This window comes from Microplitis mediator, chromosome 2, assembly GCF_029852145.1.
Source record: "Microplitis mediator isolate UGA2020A chromosome 2, iyMicMedi2.1, whole genome shotgun sequence".
Lineage (NCBI taxonomy): Eukaryota > Metazoa > Arthropoda > Insecta > Hymenoptera > Braconidae > Microplitis > Microplitis mediator.
Genome location: NC_079970.1, coordinates 16,905,208 through 16,927,089, shown reverse-complemented (window position 1 = coordinate 16,927,089; position 21,882 = coordinate 16,905,208). Strand labels below are relative to the sequence as shown.

Genomic DNA, 21,882 nt, shown 5'->3' with positions numbered 1-21,882 from the left:
ATATTGTCAACATTTTATTTTTATAAATTATTTACTTTATTTCAAGGACAGTTTTTAATAATAAAAACGTTTTTAATAAATTTATTGTTATTATTATTATCAGAAGAAGAAGAAGAAGAGTCTAAAAGGTCATTCAAATTTTAGAGTATTAATTAAATTGAATATTTTTTTATTTAGATAATTTAATAATTTATTTTTTTTTAGTTTATTAAGGGGGATAGCCACTGTGAAATTTCAAAAAAAAAATTTTTTTTTTTTTATTAAATCGAAGTGTATATGTTCAAAAATATGTATCTAAAGTTTTATATGAAAATTCCGAATATTTTTCAAGTTATAGTCATTTTTGTGACAGCGCGTCAACTGACCGATGCATCGACTAAAAACTTTAAACGCATTTTTCTCGAAACTACTTTTTTTGAACTGGTGGCATCTGTAATTTGCATAAATATGAACTGATTCGCAACTTTTTTTTTTGCCGTATTCGTCTATTCAGTAGCTAACGTTGCACGTAGGGGATTTTGAAAATTTTGATTTTTAAGATTTTTTAGGGCTGTTTGAATCCAAAAAAATGAGAAAAAATAATGAAATAATTTTTAATATGTCGCCATTTTTTTTCAAATCCAAATTTTCAAAATCCCCTATGTGCAACGATAACCACATGCATACAGATTACAACGCCGTTTGGTTTTTTGTTTCTGATAATCCGTTTTCGAGTTAAAGATGACACCGTGGTGGGGGAAATTTTTTTGTTGCTCCACAAAAATGCTTATAACTTTGTAACAGCATGATATTTTTTAATGAAAATTTAGGAGAATTATCTTCAATGTATACTTTAGAAAACAAAAAAAAAATCCGATCCCCAAATTCCTTTATTATTCCAGTCAAAAAAATTCCCGAAAATCACCTATTTTTTCGATCCTCACAGTGGCTATCCCCCTTAAAAAAATAAAAATTTTTCAAAATCATTGAATTCATTATTAGTTTTTACAGAATTATTATTAATCTATTTTGTACACGTTAAAACTTTGCACAGACTGTACGACATATAAATCGTAAAATATTTATCCTGTCAAAATATGAAGTAGAAAAAAATATATAACTCATAAATGAATTCTCAGAGAAATATTTTTAATTAACTTGTCACTTAATTTTTAAAATAAACTTTTATTGTTCAATCACTTGGAATATTTATAAAATAAATATTTAATTTAGAAAATAAATAATAATTTTACAAATATTTAACTCTTCTACAAAAAGAAAATTCTTAACAATAAAATTAGCCTTGAAAATAATTTTACAAATAAAATGATAAGATAAGTTAATAAAGATCATTATAAATTTTTCCCATCGCATCACTGAGAGTTGCAAGTAATCATGATAAAAATTTATTATTGGTATCGTATATTATTTTCAATATCAAAGAATCATTTAGTCAGTGTCGGTTAGTTCAGTTTATTCCTATCGTGTAAGTAAATGAAGTAATCAAAGTTAAATGTGTAGCGAAACATAAATAAAGTCGCAGTATTATAAAGAATTTTTTAGTTATTTAATTCAGTATTTTAAGTATATCTTTAAAGAAGTATTTGAAATATTTACTTAATTACTTGTTCCAAGTATTTGTATTTGAAAAAAAAAGTTTTCAATTCTTATTACTGCTAAAATTCCAAGCTATTATATTCAAGTTATAGTCAGAAATTAAAAGCAAAATTATAAATGTGCATCGATAAACGTTTCGTTGATAATATGTTTAAAGCTTTAATTGTTATTATTTTTAATTTCCGTGTTTTGCTAAATACTTTTTTTTGTGCCAATGTTTTAGAAATCAATTAGAATAAAATATCGTCCCCTTTCTGTGTAAACCTCGTAACTACTTTTTTTTCATAATTAAAATTATGAGTGAAAAACATTCTTTAGTACTGCTGTTGCGTAAAAAAAGCTTTAAATTTGAATAATTATAACAGAATGTTCAAGAGACTTTTGAATTTTAATATTTCCATTAACGCATGTGTAACAGAATAGATGTTTTGACCGATTTCTGAAAAAATTATAATTTTGCAGTTACGAGATTTACCCAGAAAGGGGACGATATCCAGTTCCCAGTCTATTTAAAAACTAGCTCTCTTAAAAATTATTTTTTATACATTTATAAGCCCGAAAACGTTCTACAACTTTTGTATTAATGCTGAATAAGTAACTTTTATTTTTATGCTTATGATATTTGATAAAATATATCAAAAAATAAAAATAATAAATTTGCAGCAAAATACCAGTAGTCAGCAGCCCTTAAATTTTCATTAAAATTTTTATTCAACATATTTTAAATAATAAATTTAAACAAAAAGCCCATCTTACAATGTAAAAAATTTGCTGAATGAACGTGAATTAAATTCGGAGTGAATGCGGTGCGGGTAACTGTGTATTTATGTATTTAATCCCTTCAGAGTAAAATTCACTTCGAAGGGGAGTTTATTTTCATATTAAAACTTCGAATCGGAGAAAATGTGGACTTAAATAAAATCTAAATCACTTCAAAATCACTCCGCTAGAAAAACAAACTCCCCCTTCACTCCTTATGCGGAGTGATTTTTTCTAAAACTCCGGAACTTGGAGTGACGGAGTGAATTCGTATTTAAGTAAAACTAGTAATCACTGCGAATTCACTCCCTATTTTTTACAATGCATTAGTAAGAAAATGAATAATTATCTGTTTGGAAATCATTTTATTAATAAAATAAATCAGAGGGCTGCAAAATGGTAGGGGGCTATACTAGCAATCGAGTACTGGATAAATTTGGCTTGTATTATTATTATTAAATATAAACTCACTTCGTTAATAATAATGATGAATGATTTGATAAATAAAAATTTCAAGTCTTAAATTTTAATTTCAAGAATATTTTTCTCTAAAAAAAATTAAAAATCAATGATTTTCAACGATTTTTTTCTCAAATAGTTTGATGTCAATTTATAAAAAAAATATAAAAATCTGCATTAATGGATTAAAAATATTTTATGAAGATTTATTCATAAAAAATTACATTTTTCTACTTTCGAATATATACATGTGTATTATAAAAAAATAAAGCTTGAAACTTTTAGAGATCTAGTGTAATAAAAAATTTGCGGAAAAGTTACCGCACGAGGAACTTTTAAATTTGCGACATTTTGGAACTTTGAAACGAATTAAAAAAAATTTGAAATTAAAAACATTAGTCAATTTAGTACTTTGTGTAAACGTTTTTCGAACTTTACATTAACTTTTTTAGATCGTGTGTTTCAGAAAGTTTATTCTTCACTTCTTGGTGAAAAGTTCAAGAAGAAGAAAAAATTTTTTTAGACTTCAAGTAACAATTTGTGTTTGCATTCAAATATTTAAAAAAATGTTCCGTTACACAGTAGATACTAGACCAACATTTTTATTGGATTATTTTCAAATTATTCAAAACAATACCAAAGTACCATTTAAAGAAAAAAAAATTTAGAAATGTTATTTATATTACAAATTCAACGACTGTTTTGTATTTGTATTTATATTAAAATACCTTATAAATAAATTTTAACATCCAAGTAAGAATTTAAAAAATTTCTTAAATCAATTGCATATCCGTATAAGCTTCGTAAGTAACAACTCTCACTGAAGCTCATATCAACTTATATATCATCAGCATATGAAGCTTTACTTATTCTCTAACACGCTCATGTGTGTATATCATGTAACCACCTACACCCCCGTCTCTCTCTCTTTCTCGTATTATTGTTATAATCATACATACGTATATACATTCATACTATATGTGCTTCATTGATGCGTGTACCAAGTACATAACATAATATAACATACGGTGGTTATGTGTAGCACAACTAAACCACAGAGTAACTGTGAATGAAATAGTTTAATCTGTCAGTGCCAAGTAACCCTGCCATCAAGCTAGAGTAACTGCTCATTCGTACCTAACAATAAATTTTATTTTATTCATAAATCGATGATTTTTTTTTTTTTATATATCAAGTCCCAAGTACTTAAAAAATTATTTTTCTAAAACAAATTTCAGTAAAACATAATTTGATTTGAAGATATTAAATTTCTCATGATAATAATAAATAAAAATAACAATAAATAGTAATATTGTGATAAAGTGTGTAATGAAATGCAGAATCGATGATAATTGTCTTGGGATTTATGACTTTGTGTAATAAGTTTAGTAATGATGAGCAGCAAATTTAGTGTTGAAGCAACAAGTGATTACCAAGTGATACTTCTTTGTCGTATAGTTAATACCAAGTGTCTTATTTGTGTTTATTATTTTTATAAACATAAGATATTATAAGTTATTTTATTTAAACGGCATTTATATATTTATAATTATGTTTTACTATTATACTTGCTTATATAAATTAAGTGGTATTATTTATTAGTTTTAAAATGGAGCCACCGGGATTTTATTTCTCAAGAAGCTGACTATTAGTCAGTGTAAGTAACATTTTTTTAAAAATTATTTTTTACTATTTTTTCTTACTCAGTACTTGAAAATTTTTTATTTTCTCAACATTATTCCCATTGAAGAAAAAAAAAAGTACTTGACTTTATTTTTTTATTTAACAAATAAAAATTTATCAGCATTAAAAAAAAAGTCATTTTTTAACCGTAAAGATATAATAATTTTTAAAGTTGAAATAAAAAATTGTCATACATTTTTTTATGTGCGTATCAGCAATAGCAAACATTACGTCTAAAACACACGAATTTAAAAGTTAAGATACAGAATACGTCTACATATTATTCTTTTTAAATATATTAGCAAATAAATTAATGTGATGACTTAAAAATTCTTCAGTCGACTTTAGATTGCTCATTTAATCATAAAAACTTAATTAAAAATAATATCAACAGTACATTTTAATTAGTAATTTATTTATCATTTCTTTCTTTTTTTTTTTTTTTGTTTATGTTTAGTTGATTTGAAATTAAGAAAATTACTTACGGAGTTAAAAAATGGAGAAGGATGTACTGAATCATTATGTTCATAATCGGGGCCGAAGTCAATCATTAAGGTAAACAATTAAATAATTATATTTAAATTAAAAATAAAAAAAAAAGTAGAGTGATAGTGTAAATAGTTTGTTCCACGTGCTAGCAAGTAAAATACCTCGACTACGGTGTTTTATAAATGGCCCTGAATACAGTGACAATGTCAATTAGACGAGGCCGCAAGTCTGTCGCTGCCACGAATACTAGAGTATAGTGCACCACGTTCAGTTTAAAGGCATTTAAGTAATCATCGGTGAGCTGACTGCCTTCCCTCCCCTCTGTACTCTCAGTACCATTTAAAATTAGCTTGCCATGAGTAAAACAAAAATACTTAATTTTTTATTTTTATTCATAATAAATATTCCCATTTTTTGTCATATAGATATCATTTATTATCTATAATGATTATCATCTTTCATTGCATATAAATTTAGATAAATATGTAGATTTATATATAGATACAGATATAAATATATTGTAGATCAAATGATATATTATAGTTATATATAGTCTAAGAGTCAAATTACCCCAAGAAAATTGCTTAGATTTAAATGCATGATTAATAAATTTTGATTATACAATTCTATTCTACAAGACATTAAACTAGACAATGTCAAATATATATATAACGATTGTCAATGTCAATATTATATTTTAAGGTATTCATTTTATTAAATTATTATAATTATTGATTCGTTATAAATAATTAATTTAAGTCAATTATTTATAATTTACGAGTATTTAAATAAAATTAATATCATAATACACAAATATATATTTGTATTTATATTTATATTTATTATATAAGAAATATAAGTGCGTCATTAAATCACGTGTTGACATGTTACCGGTGCAACAAGTGTTAACAATCGTATAATTAAAAAAGTAAATTTTTTATTCCCGATTGCCGTTTACCCTGACAATGATTATTTAAATGACATATGTCCTTGGTAATGAGATTTTTAAATTAATTTTACATGTCAGGTATTGCAGATCATAATTTTAATTATCTGAAGGTATATCTGATCGATAACGTAAAAAGTTATATCATGTTAAATGTATATGACAAGTCAAGGTTTATAAATATGGATTTTTATAATTGTTGCTATTATCTTAATATAAATATTTATGTTTATTAGTTTACACGTGGAAATGTTCTTTGAGATGAATAACAAACCCGTGAGAATAAATGATTGAATGAAAATTATAATAAAAAAATGAGTTGATAATAATCAATAGTTTATAGTTGATCTAAAGTTTTATGATACACGTGTAATTGTAATGAGATGTAAGATGTAACATAAATTTTAATGACGCACATCGTGATAATTAAAAACATACTGCAATCAGAAGAGAAATTATCATCATATCATTTGATTGGATTTTGAAAATTTATACGTACGATTAAAGTCACCTGTAATTAATTAAAATTTATAACAATAAATATTAAGAACAAAAACAAAATATATATTTAAAGAAAAAATAATAAATTATTTCAAATTTTTAAAATGAATAAAAAACAATTACACTGTACAAAATATCGTGTTCAAATCAACATAATTTGTGTGTTAAAAATGGTCCATACAATATTTGTGTTATCTGTTATCACAGATTATTTGTGTTAAATTTGAACACAAAATTTGTGTTCAAATTTCAATACAAAATTCGGGTAATACGAGAAGTAAATTCGACACTTTTTATATCTCAGTGGTGACACAAAAATGTTAACTTTTACATTTTATTTTCGTACCATGGATATTCATTAAAAATAATTTATATATTATTTTAAAGATATCAAAAGTGATAACGATTATTATTTAACATTGAACTATTTTTTGACAGCAAACAATATTTTTATTAGAGTCAAGATTATAAAAAAAAATCAAGTAATATTTCATACCAGTTGTAAATAGAAAATCAAATAATTTAAAAAAAATAAAAAAATAAAAATAAACACTTTTATTTAGCGAAAAAATAATGTTTACATTACACAAAATAATTTGAAATTATGACGAAATTTCCTCTATTTGTATAATAAACATTTTAACTTCTAATAAATGGTAAATTTAATATATTAATAACAAAAATTTTTAATTTAAACTGACATGTAAAAAATGTCGATTTCACTTTCATTTTTCGAATATTTCTTTTGTGACTATCGATTAAGTTTTTAACATAAATGTTCTGTTAATTTTGAAGTAACAGTTGATAAATGTTGATAATTTTGATTTTTCTACCAGGTAACACTTTCAAAGTGTTAAATAGTCGATCGATTTAAAATTTTCAAGTAACACAGGGAAATGTGTTGATCCAACACAAAAAATTTAACACGGACCGTTTTTAACTCAGATACACAATATTTTTTACTGTTTGGTTCTTCAGTTTCATAAACGTTTTTATTCTTTCGTCTTAAGCTTAAATACGTTCGATCTACGTCTTAAGTTCACGCAAGCGTTATTTACGTTTTTGATATGTCGAGTAGTATAGATTTAACGTACCGCATTATTACGTTTCTGTTTCAAATTTTTTTACTCGAATAAATAATTATCGAACATTTCTCAGTAAATTTTCTATTTGAAAAGATTTCCGTCTTCGAAAATTTTTCTATCCATAACATTTCTATTTGACTTTATAATAATTATACAAAATGTGTTTTTGTCTGCCAACAAAATTATTTAAAATAAATTTATTCGCCACTTTTCTATTCTAAAACATTTAAATCCCAAAATACCTTATTTCTATATATCCATAGCAGTTCTATGCTTAAGTTCTTTAGGGTTGAACTTAAAAAAGTTACGAATAAAACCGTCAGAGATTGAAAAGATTCTAAATAAAACATTTTTGGATTTAAATGTTTTAGGATGAAAAAATCACTAAGATATTTATTTTAAACATAGTTTTGCTGGCTAATAGAAAAATATTGTATAGAATTATCATAAAGCCAAATAGGAATGTTATATGGATAAAGAAATTTTGGAATAAAATTTTCGAAGATAGACACGTTCAATAGCTTTTGTATTTGAGTAGAAATGTAATAACGTCTAACGTACAATTTAAATATCGATAAAAATCTATATGAATATATTTCCAAATATATTGAACACCCAGTATTTTCAAAAAGGATCCATTCATTCTTGTATAAAACTATATGTATATATAAATGTAATATATGTATATAATAGAGGAAGGGCTGGTAAAACGGGACCGGGTGGGTAAAACAGACCCCTCCCTCAATAAATTTTGTAAAAATTATCTTTTTCGAAACCTATACAAAGTCGCCGAGCTTCGAAATTTTCCCATCGATCGGCTGTTGCCTGGTTTGCAATGATTGGCCAATAAATGGTTAACTATACTGGTCCGTGCATGGTGAATCATTGGCTTTTTGCTTATAAAAACAGCGCACAATTAACCACCGTTCGTTGCCCAACAGTTTGATCGAGTGCTTTTGATACCAAGCTTTGGCCGATGATTGATTGCCACGATTGGCCAATGCTTGCGACTGCTATGCTTGGCATACCGTTATCATCCGATATTTAGCCGATCTTCGGCCGATGCTTGAAAATTGGCAGCCATTCACGACCCAGTAATGGGCCGATTCTTTTTTTTTTGTATGGGAACTTGGTCTTCATTGTCATTTATAACTTTTAACATCATTTTTGCATAATTTTGAGTGCTCCGAAATTTTTTTCAAAATTTTTTTTAAGTTGAAATCCATTATTTTTTCAGATGATTTTCTAATCATTAAAACTTATTATTTATAGAATGAATTAAAAGGAATCTTAAGCTTTTGAATCTAAAAATCAAATTAGAATATAGTAATCACAAATAAATTCAATATAGTCATCATGAGCTTTAGCACCCGTATCATAAGCCCACTTGTTACAATTTTGGCGCTGAGTCTACGATTTAGCGGACTCAACTTGTCGTCAGCCACAAAAAGTACATGTGGTGTCTTTGTCGTTATATTTAAATTGTATATAAGTTATGTATCTCCAATAATTTTTTTTTTTTCGGCATCTTTATTTACGTACAGCATTGCAAATATCTTTTTTCACTTAGATTATACATAAACAATTTTACTATGATCATTTTTTTTAAATAAAAATAAAAATTTTTTTTTTACTTTTTTTGGGGTGGTTGTTTTTTTCGCCGTGAAAAAAAAAATTTTCAATAGCTAATGGAAATTTAGTTTAATTTCTTCAAATGGAAGTCGAAATAAGAAGCTCCAGCGTATTTGAATTTACGAAAACCCATTATTTCCGTCGCGGTCCCATTTTGTCTGCCCTTCCCCTACAAATGTAACATATATGAATAAATGAGGAGAAGTAGATGATTACAAGAAACAGTAGCTTAAACTATATCCAATCCCTCGTTGTTAAATGAAAGATTATTAAATTTTCCCGGGTCAAAGACAAAACAATTGTAGGTCACAATATAAGGGCCACAACCTTCTATCGTATATATCGGATTTGATCGTTCCAATTCGCGTTATACTTTATACTAATACATTTAAATATATATTCATTTATATAGTATTAATTCTTGGTTGTAGTGATACAATAATATCTATATACTATATATACCGTGTGTATATATTATTCGCGGGTCGTTGACGATGAGCGCAAAATGTAAACGGTTGTTATAGTCAACTAAACCGAGTAATCAGAAAAGTGGGCCTCCATAGCTGTGACCTAGTCCAGAAGTTACCAGAATACAAATTGCCTGTATCACTGCAGTCGAGAGATGAGAGCTTTATATTATATATACATATAATACACATCACACTTTAATATCAACTGGTCACATCTGTATTTGACTTGCCATTTTGTTATGATATACACAATATACACAAGCCTGACAAGTGCGATTGTACTAAGCTGCATTGAAAATCATATCACATCACTCATTGTATACATATACTACTGTACTACTAAGTAGTAAATACATTCACGTCGCGATTTAGTGATAAAAGAAAAGCTTTACTCAGACTCATCATTTATTATTTTTGTTTTTGTTAATTAATAACCAACAATAAATTTAGTTTTTCTTTAAATTAAATATTTTCATTTTTTGATAATTTAAAATATTTATTTTTTACTATTTTGATTTTATTTGATAGCAGAAAATGGGAAAAAAAAAATTTTTAATAGTTTTTATCATTAAACAAAGTCATCATTAAGATTTTTCTACTAACACTTGATTTTTGAAAAAGTTTAACAAAAAAAATTCAAAGTAATGCTCAATTATATTTACAAAAGTGATATTGAATTTTTAGAAAACAAACTATTTTTATAAAATTTTGGGCCCCTCCCCCTTCCCCTGATCTTACGTAATTATTTCAAATTTTTTCAGTACATATATTTGAAAATAAATTATTGACTTTACCATTAAAAAAAGTACATAGAATTTTATTATTCCGTATAAATTTATAAAATTGATTTTAATTGATACTTAATAGTTAGAAGTAAAACTTTTAAATAAATTTAAAATGATAAAAAAAATTTTATAAATAAATCATGAAAAGGATAAATTATTTTTATTCTAATTGAAACGTGAGTCGTATTAAGAGCATCGTTATTCAATGTATGACAGTTTGCGTAATTCAATAAGGAATTATATAGAATAACACGTAAATTTAGCTTTATCGTACATAAAATAATAACAGTAATAAAATAGAGAAATGTAGGTGAACTTGAATCGACCTTATCCAAGATATCTTTTTTAATCCTATAGCTCATAAAACTGCCACTAATTTGCGTTATAAACCACCGTTTGTTAGCTTTTCAAAATTATCCAATCGAACTTGATAATTAATTATTACTCTACTAATTAAACAGTGTATTTACAGCCACTAAATTTATATTACTGTTTTTTGTAACAAGGTCAAGTATTTATAGGATCATTCATTTTTATTTGTACTAATCTCATTAATTATTTTTAAAAATTTATTTTATATTTTTTAAACATAATTTAAATGATTATTAAAAGAAAAAAAATGAAAAAAAAATTTATCTTATAAATCAATTGTTATTATTTTACTTAACGTTCATTTGACGTTTGCAAATAAAATAAAATAAAAAAAGGGATAAACTTTTGAGGGATGTGTGACGTCATTCGTGGATTAGACTAGCCATGTCATAGTGTCATATATATGTGTATATATATAAAATGACAATGAGTAAAATGAATCGATAAGAGTGCGCCTGCCCAATAGAATTTATATTACTTACATTACTCCTCCCGTACATATATAGACATCATTTTATATGACTTGTGGATGCTTCCAACAATTTGCCGTCAGTCGCGATGTAACCGTATCATGAAACGGCCCCGCAAGAGGCCAACGGGGAAATTATATCAATGCTTAAAAATTACAAAACGTCAATCAACGTTTCAGTACTTAATAAATAAAATAATTATAAAAGTTATTCAAAAAAATTAAATTGATCTCACTTGATAAAAAATTATAAATAATTAAACTAAGTACTTAAATTAATTATTTGATATTAAGGTGAGCTTTTTTAAATTTAATTTATTACAAAACAATTAAGTATTTTTATATTGAAATTTAATTTTAATATAAAAATTTATTCTATTTATTTTAGTTCTAATTGTAAATTTTATTTTTATTGATCGATTGAGTGTTTATATTAAAATTAAATAAATTTAACTTATGAAAATAAATAAAATGAACACAATTACAATAGACTGGGAAATTTATTTTTAATTCAAAATAATAATAATATAAGACTAATGTAAATAAATATAGGTACAAATAACGTATATAGACAAGATAAATATATTAAATCCCTGACATGATCGGTGAAATTATTGCGAAAGGTCATGCAATTGTACACCACGTGTCGAGACTCGCCGCATGGTCAGTAGCCTGTCATACTAGAGTGCATACAAACTTTAGTAACAAAGTTATATATAATAAGTAAAGTTTATATCAGCTATGTAGGCTAAAGTAATGTAAGATCCATTTGTCTACTCTGACAACTAAATACTAAACACGATATTCTGTACTCTATACACTGGCAATGACAATAAGATGTAATTTATCCTTGAGTAATACCTTGACATTTATCAAAATTAAATCCATTGATTTTGTTATTTTTTTTTTATCTATCCTCAGTAATACACATTACTATTTTTATCTCCATTTGCTATTTGATTTGAATAGTAAATATTTTTAATGTCAATAATAAATTTTTATATATAATGCAAATAATAAATATAAACAATGTAATAACAAATATAAATATATAATTGTGTAAGTAATATTATGGTTTTTAACTTCCGCGTAATTCATTAAAATTAAGAGGAGTTGTGTAGAAAAAAAATTATTACAATTACGTAATTGTACTGTTTGTATTTATATTATAAAATATAAATCCTAAATGTATAATAACGGCTTAAAAATTGTATCGTTATTGTCATCGAGTATCTTATCAATGTTTTACGAATTAACAATTACTATATAATTGAGATGCGTGAATCGTGAGCTCTCTTAGTAAAATGTTCGAGTCGAGTCAAGTACATCAACAATTACAACGGCAATATTTTGATAAGCAACCTGCGCAACCAATTTGTAATTCTGTTAAATTTGAAGAGTATGAAGTTATTTGTTTGTTTAATTTTAAATTATATTAACTATAAAATATATATTTATACATACACGTGTAGTGAATTTTTAAAATTATTAACAAGTGTTCATAGGTGTTAATTTATTTTTAAAACATTCATTCGATAAATCATTAAATTAGTAGCTGAATAATAATTATAATTTTTGGAACTTGAATTTTTTAATCTTGGCAAAAAAAATTTTAAATCGATAAATTATAAAAAAAAAATATTTAAAAAATTGCACCAATAGTTTTTTTAATTTTCTACATATGCATATTTTTATTTTTTATTTTTTTGCAATTAATTTAAAAAAAAAACTCCGAAAATTGTTAATTGTCTGTTAACTTCCGGATCATAAAAATTAATGAATAAAAATAAAAATTAAAACAAAATTTTTTGCTCATTTATTTTTACATTATTTAATTTCTCTAATAAATATAAAAAATTTTAATTTAATAGTGGACCATGTAAAGAGCCACTTCTGCCATCAAGTAAAAGAAATTCATACAGGATGACACCAACCGGTGGAAGATCGCGTACCGTCTCTGAGACAAACGCAACTGCGGTATCAATACCATTGACAGCAGGTGATGATTGTTATGAAATAACAATTTTAGATGAATCAAATGCAGAAGGCGGACGTTTACCGGACGTTGTGGCTGAAAGTAGATTTTGTGATGATAATTCTGAACCAACTGAATCTTATCTTGCCATTACAATTCAAGTTTTCATTCCATTCCTCGTTGCGGGTCTCGGTATGGTTGGGGCTGGTCTTGTTCTCGATCTTGTTCAAGTAAATATCTACTTAATATCAATTCTATCAATTTATTTTAATTTTTTATTAATTATTACCTTGTATATTTATTTGTTTTTAGCATTGGGAAGTATTTGAAAAAGTTAATGAACTTATGATCCTGGTACCTGCATTGCTAGGATTAAAAGGAAATTTAGAAATGACTCTTGCCTCGCGACTTTCTACTCAAGCTAATCTCGGTCATATGGATGCACCTAAACAACAATGGTATATGATTGTTGGAAATTTAGTTTTAATTCAGGTAATTACTATCAATTATAAATTCATTTACTTAAATTTTAAAATTTTCCTACAGCATTTATTACTTAATAATAATTCACGTTTATGTAAATTTCCGTAATGATTCTAAAAATATCCTTATCACCGGCGCCGCAATATGTATTCATGGCTTGCGACGTTTATGTTTGCCAACGTTTTTTATAATTAAATAATGTTTTTCAAAAGACTATCTCATTAAAATCTAGACAATCAATCTTTCAGTCTTACTGTACCGGTTAATATTCACACATTTTTAAAAATTATCCTTGGAATTTAAAGCAAATTACTTTAAGTTTCACATAATTTTTAACTCCCAAGTAATAAATGTCATAAAAATTAAAATCACAATTTATTTTATTTTATTTCATTTAAATAATTGTTATTTTTACTGTCCATAAGTCCATTAATTTTAAATTATATTAATTTTGAAAGTGATCGTTATTTATAAAACCATAATTGCAATTAAAAATTCCCTTTTTTCTTGCATCATAAGTTTTAAAATACTTGAAATTTCATAGAAAGACTTTAATAAACTCACTATTATCAAAAACTAATTTAAGTTTTTAAAAAAAAAATGTCAGTACTGTATTTTTAAAATTTTTTGAATTCAAATCCGAGTCAATTTCTCGATAAATTACACAGAACATATATTTTCAAATAGTTACATTTTATTTTTATTGAAAACTATACTTTGATTTTTTTCCTACTGGTTCTTAATCATTTTTTTTTAAGCAATTGCACTGATTTCGGAGAAATTATAAAAAAATTACTAAAATAATTTATTAATCTCGCAACCCAGTATATTTTATTTATTTAATTTTCTGTATTGTTTACTTTTATAACGCAGTTATTTATAAACAATAATTGGATATCTGTCAACGAGACTTGAAACAAAACAATTATAAACGTTATTTTTATTAAATAAATTTTAGGAAACTAAAAAAAAAAAATTTCGATAAAGAAGAAAAAAAATAATAAAAAATTAAAATTTAATTTACTTAAGTACATATTTAATTTCTCAATAAAAAAAATCATGATAAAAAATAAATTTTTTTTATCGACTAGTTTTAGACATGTCTATTGAAAATTTAAACATCTCCAACTGAAACGCGAGTTATTTGCTCTTGGCAAATAAAGTAAAAAGCAAGAGAATACAGGAATATAAATTAACCTACTAGTGATTCTTTGAATATTTTCTTAACTTAATTTTATTTAACGACAATTTCAATAGCTGTATTTACTAAGCTTCTTTGTTATTTATTGCGTATTTCAGGCATTTTTAATCGAAATTTGAATCGCATATTGAACAAACTTGTCGTACCGAAAACGTAAATCATATTCATTTAAACTTAAGATAAAAGAATAAAAATACTCAGAGTATTTTAGTGCTCCTAAAAATTGTCCAGAAGTTAGAAGTCACCCTGATTAAAAAAAAAATGATTTGAATCGACTAATATATAGATATACATTTAGCATGGATTAAATCATTTTTCTTACTCAGGGCAATTAATCAAAAATTTTAGCAGTTGTAAAAAAATATAGATATAGAGGGAATTCTAGGCATGCATCCTTTAGATGGTTGGTTTTCATAAATTCTTTGGGCCTTACTAGATAGATGTATAGACTTCTTCTAGGTAATTTCTTATAACCATGGTTGGTATGCTCTTGAAATTATTTTATTCTTTTGTTTTCACTCTAAAAAGATTCTATTTACGTTTTAGATTCACGCACGTCTTATTTACGCTTTTAATACGTCGATTATTTTAACATAAATTTAATATAGGTTTTAAAGATTATTTAAGTCTATAAGGCTCCAATTTACGTGGTTTACCATCAAATAAGTTTAATATATAATTTAAATTTAGATCGTGTCATGATTAGGTTTATACAAATAGATCAACCAATAATAATTGAATTAAAATTTAATTCGATTTTTACACGAATGCCATCAAAGTGAATCGATATAAAATTGCATCAGTTTTGTTTGCTAGAATGCCTTTTTTGTAATAGTGTTTTTTATATACCATTTCACTATTTAACATACATTTTTTTAGCAGTTTCGTTAATTAGAAGTGAAAAATTTTTCAAGTAAGATTGAAGCTCACACAATTCTCTGCGCGTAAAATGTATGTCAGTTTTAAACGAAAAATAATTTTTTTTTATTATGTTTGCCCGAGTCGAAATTTAAATCGTAGATTGGACGTACTATACGATGAAAACGTAAATTCAACCTTTAAAAACGTAAATAGCCATAAAAACGTATTTTAGACGTAGTTGACGTACGAGAACGTCAATAAGACTTGCGTAATCGTAGACAAAACCTTTTAAAACTTGCAATGAAAAAATGAAACTATACCAGAAACATTTCATTGCCAAAAAAATATATCTAGCAACCAGAAGATGAGAAATAAAAATTTTCAGCAGCTTTTGAAAAATATTTTGGGCTTTGCAAGAAATAACTTTACTGATGGCTCGTACGCGAATAAAATATGAAAATTATCAATCAAGAATAAAAAATTATTAATAAATCATTTGTTTCAATTTGCTATTGTCTATAATTATTTATTTTCTGAAAAAACTAACACATGTTATCATCTATCCAAATTGAGAAACTCGTTTAGAGAAGAAAATTTTGTTTACATTCATACCTACATACTCTAACATCCCGAGTCAAAATTTAAATCGTATATTTAACCTAGTTGACGCCGAAAATTTAGATTGGACCTATAGAGACTTAAATGATCATTAAAATTTACATTCAAAATATTATCGGCGTAACGAAAATGTAAATAGGACTAGTGTGACCTTAAAATGTAAACAGAACTTATTTCGACTTAGGACAAAAGAATTAAATTATATAAAGCGCATTTTATTGCTATTGAAAATTTTCTAGAAGCTTAAAGTCTATGAATAAAAACTCTTAGCAGCTGAAAAAAAATGTAGGGGATCTGCAAGACATAAATCCTCTAGGTGGTTGGTTCCCAAAAATTTTTCTACAGCTGTACTAAAAATTTAATTTATCTCGTCTTCTCGCTTCTATGTAATGCCCTCTATGATTTTTTTAAAGCTGCCAATAATTTTTATTTATTAACTTCTAACTTTTTGACAATTTTCAGTACCAATAAAATGTTCTTTAGATATTAGAATTTTATTCTTTTTGTCTTAAGTTTAAATATAATCTATTAATTTTTTAAGAGGTTTAATCTATTATTTGAATTTAAACTCGAGATAATTCTAAAAATATTCAGAAATAATTTTTAAGAGCCAAAATTCCGACATTTATTGAAAATTAAATTAAAATAAATTTTTTTTAACGTAAAAAATTAAAAAAAATAAATATAAAGTTTTTAATAATGAATGAGTTATTTTTTCCTAATAAATAATTTATAACTATATATAATTTATTAAAATTTATTAAAACAAAATGTGGTTTATTTAAATTGAAAAAAAAAAATTAATAATTATATTTTTCAGTGTCAAGCAATAGTGGTCGGTTTTTTAGGATCAGTAGTAGCAATACTAATGGGAGCACTTAAGAATGGAACAGTATCATTAGATCATACATATCTTTTATGTGCCAGCAGTTTAGTAACCGCATCTTTAGCATCCTTTGTCCTTGGGTTAATAACTGCCGGTGTAATTGTATTTTCTCGTCACTGTCATATTAATCCTGACAACGTAGCAACACCAATAGCTGCAAGTCTCGGCGACATAACATCATTAGCATTATTATCATGGATTTCAACAATTCTATACGAATCAATTGATAAACAAGACTGGTTAGCACCATTGGTAATTGCCTGTTACATTCTCGTAACACCACTCTGGGTATGGATAGCTAAACGTAATAAATACACCAATGATGTGCTCTATTCCGGCTGGACACCAGTAATGGTAGCAATGCTTATCAGCAGTTGTGGTGGTTTAATTCTTGATTTCATGGTGTCGCGTTTTGAAACACTTACTGTATTTCAACCGGTAATAAATGGTGTTGGTGGTAATTTAGTTGCTGTACAAGCATCGAGAATATCAACAGCATTGCACAAACAAGCTGATCTTGGTACACTATTAATACCACCTGGACATACTCATCCAGTAATATTTATAACACCAATAGCTAATTTTTTTGGAAAAGGACATCATTCAAGAACAACACGTGTACTAATGGCAATGGTTATACCTGGTCATATTATATTTATTTATATGATTAAATATATGAAAGATGGTGATACAGCATTAACACCATTGTTTGTATTTGTTTATTTGTGCGCGGCAATGTTACAAGTTGCAGCATTACTATATATTGCTTATATTATGATACACTGGATGTGGAAAAGAAAAATAGATCCAGATAATTCGGCTATACCATATTTGACAGCCATGGGAGACCTTTTAGGTATCAGTTTATTAGCAATAGCTTTTCAATTTTTGTATCTCGTTGGCGATCAAGACTACGATGGTGCCATTTAAATCCTTAATGTCACCACAATCTCACCCTATTTTATTTTAATATTTATTTATTGAAATTTAAATATACGCAAACAAAAAGGTATAATTATTAATTAAGCTACGATATGAGATAATAAATAATCAATTAACTTTTTTTTTATTTTTTAAATAACAGATATTTCGTCTTGCGTTTACGACGATACTATTTTTTAACTGCGCGTTAGTTGTTTTATTGTTAATATAAATTTTATTATCAGGGAAGATCTTCCATGCTTTATGATTTATTGATAAGGTGGAGACTAAAAAAATAAGACGTAATGGCCTTCCGAAATGTTTTCATAGAAGAGAGTAGATTAAAGATTTTTATTTTTTATATTAATCATTTGATATTCATTTTTTGATGATTGATTATTTTAAAGAGTTTATTTGTTAATACATTACTGTATTACGGCAGTAAAATACGCACTTTTATTCGTTAATATTAACAGTAATTTAAACAAAGATTATTTACATTTTAAAAAAAATATAATTGTTATTTATTTTAAGAATTTTCAAGTATCGATTTTTATTCAGTAAAAAAAAAAAAAAGGTTCTAACTTCGTTCTTTTTTAATTTCACAAGAACGCTAAAAAAAGACAAAATATATATTTTTTAAACTATAATGAAATTTTTAAAAGTGTATAATATAGACACCTTTAAATTGTTGAATTAATTCCGGAAGAAAATTTATTTAAATATTAAAACTTCCGATCGGAATAGATGCGGATTAAAATAAAATTCGCGTCACTCCGAAATCACTCCAATGAAAAAAAAATTCACTATTTCTTCCGTACGCGGAGTAATTTTTTTTTATAATCTCAAACTTTGAGTGATGGAGTGAATTTGAATTAAAATAATATCTATATTTACTCCGAGTGTGCTCGGAAGGAAATGTAAAAAAATAATTTTGTGCAAAATGGATTTTGAAACTTTCTCTACTGATCATGCTAACATTAAGTATTGTTTAGTAATATGAACAAAGTGCTTGAAAGATTCATTTTTGACGCGTTTAAAATGATAGAAATTTTTTACTTCAAAAATATTTTAAAACAAACTCATATTTTTATTTAATCATCCAGAACACTACTGATCTAAATATTTTAGAGCCCACAAGTGTAAAAAATTTGATAACTGATTTTTTTTCTATAGATTAAACAAAAAAAAAAAAAAATTAATAAAGATGGGAAGAAAAATTAATAGTTTTATTAATTTTTTTTTTTTTTGCCAGAATAAATAAAACATTTCAGTTCATCACACTTAATACAGCTCGGTATGCTCTCGACTCTATTTAACGTCAACGTTGAGTCCGTATCCGAATCCTTTAGTAAATAAAAATCTTTTATGATGTAAATATTTAAGTAATAAATATTAAAATTATTTTTGTAACTTTTTTACTTGAAAAATTGATGCTGTTAGTTTTATATTGACAATGATTGAGATTATATTATTTGTTTATTATTTACTAATAATATTTTGGCTGAAACACCTCAACTTATAAAAATATTTTTAAATAAAAAATAACAAAGAGAGATTAAAAATAAAAATATTAATAAATAAACTCTTTAAAAATAATTACATAAATAAATGTCAAAATAAGATTACTACAATTATTAAATACAAACGTCAAAAACAAACTTTAATCTGCTAATTAAGAAAGTGGATTAATTCGAAGTTGATACAATAATAGTATGCCTTCGAGTAGTTGCCTTCATAAAGAACTTACGTAATGAAAATAAACAAAAAAAAAGGCCTTCCGTTTATGTCAAAGCTTAGATCGTATGTTTTCTAGTATGAGTGTTGACTAGTATTAATTGTCAATTAATTCATTAATAATTAAATCAATGAATAATCGAAATTTAATAATTGAAATGCTTTTAGGAAAATTTTCAATAACAAAATAATATTTAGTAAAATTATTTTAGACGAAAATTATTAATCAAATTTTAATGAAAACAAAATCAATAGAATTTTTTTTTAGGTAATTAATTAGTTGAAAAATAATTGAATTATATAAACGGATTAATATTAATGAAATTTATGTGGAATTGGTTATCAATTGCAGTTACTCAGGCTATTTAGTATTAAGCAAATTATTATTAACATTTAATTGCTTTTAATGGCGCAAATCAAGAAAAAAATTATGTTATTATTATTATTCTTTTTTTATTAAATGACGAATCTCGGAATCGATAAAACAAAACGAGTTCGAAATGATAAATTGTATAAATTTTATTTTTAATATTTAAGTGATCAATTAATTTTTATTGTTAATTAATTTGTTTAGTTAATTAATTAAATTGTTATAAATGCAATGTACATATTATAAATATTGATCGATATATAAGTCAATTTTATTTAAGGACTAATATTTAGTCCTTGACAATACGGAAGTCATTATTGAGTATACATATTAGGGTGGGTCAAAAAAAAAAATCTTGTAATCGATTAGAACACTTTTTTTTTAAGAGTTTCACTTAAAATTAAAAATAATTAGAAAGCAATGCAGAATTCAAAAAAATTATATCTGAGATAATTTGTGAGGAATAAAATTGTCTACAAAAAAAGAACCGATGACATTTTGTGATAAGTTTGATAGTTTCGCTGGAAAAGTAAAAAGATCTCGAAATTTACTATAAGCTTGATTTCAAGCTCCAATAATTTATGAACCGATGAATCTATCAAAAATTAATAAGAGACTTTTTTTTTGTTGAGCGTTTCATTCCCTACGAAATTATATCCTGAGCTTATCTGTACAGTGAGCCATTGCCGAGATAAAAAATTCTAAGCTGAAAATTTTTTTTCCCATGTTATTTAAATAGGAAATCAAAATCACGAACAGGCGGCTCTTAATATTAATATTAATAGCTCAAACTTCACTAGAGTTTTTTTTTCACCATCTTCAACGATATTTTCACAGTAACTAAAGAAAATTTTGTTTTTGGCCCATCCTAACATATATACATATTTATACACGAGTTCTCCCGGTTGGGTATTAAAAATATTTTTTTAAATATTATTAAATGTCTACAGTATTATTTAATAACTGTTTTAATATTGCAATTTATACAATAAAAAAAAAATTAATTTTATATTCAAAAATACAATAACCGGGTACTCGATTCAAAAACAAACCCAAAGAATTACAGAATCCAAAGAAATTTATTTCTATAAAAAAAAAAAAAAAAAAAAGAAATATGATAAATCAACTATTAATTTTGATAAGTGTAATAAAGACAAAAATTGTAAAATTGTACAAATAAAATAAATAAACATAAAAATTATCATTTTACTATTTAATAATTAGTATTAATTATTATTAAATTACATAAATTAAAGTATAATTTTTAAATTTAAATAGATATTAATAAATTAATGGAGAGGAGTTAATTAATGCGTCGTATAAGTTATGAGGTAATTTTAATTTTGAAATATAAATAGGCAACGAAGTACAAAAATATTAATTGAATTGAGTTATTGGTGGATTTTTAAATAGTTATTAATATTAATAAGTCTATTAACGAATTTTATGAATTTATAGGTCGTGAGTATTGAGTATGAATGACCACTGATATAATTAAAATAATAATTACTATAATAATTATAATAGAAAATAATAATAATAATAATTAAACTTACAAAATATAAAATTCAAAGTACTACGAGC

General features: G+C 25.2%; 1 protein-coding gene across 3 annotated transcripts; it reads left to right on the top strand.

The window, feature by feature from the left end:
- The first annotated feature begins 3,865 nt into the window (after positions 1–3,865).
- On the top strand, positions 3,866–21,411 carry LOC130664133 (solute carrier family 41 member 1-like). Of its 3 annotated transcripts, XM_057463910.1 has the most exons (5): positions 3,866–4,471; positions 4,955–5,052; positions 13,118–13,451; positions 13,534–13,713; positions 17,205–21,411. In XM_057463910.1, exons 2-5 carry the CDS (start codon positions 4,994–4,996, stop codon positions 18,198–18,200), a joined length of 1,569 nt encoding a protein of 522 aa, XP_057319893.1. In that variant the 5' UTR covers positions 3,866–4,471; positions 4,955–4,993; the 3' UTR covers positions 18,201–21,411. The 3 variants fall into 3 exon arrangements, with proteins under 3 accessions (XP_057319893.1, XP_057319895.1, XP_057319892.1); XM_057463912.1 differs by lacking the exons at positions 3,866–4,471; positions 4,955–5,052 and adding an exon at positions 11,320–11,540; XM_057463909.1 differs by lacking the exons at positions 3,866–4,471; positions 4,955–5,052 and adding an exon at positions 12,467–12,645.
- Positions 21,412–21,882: the final 471 nt, after the last annotated feature.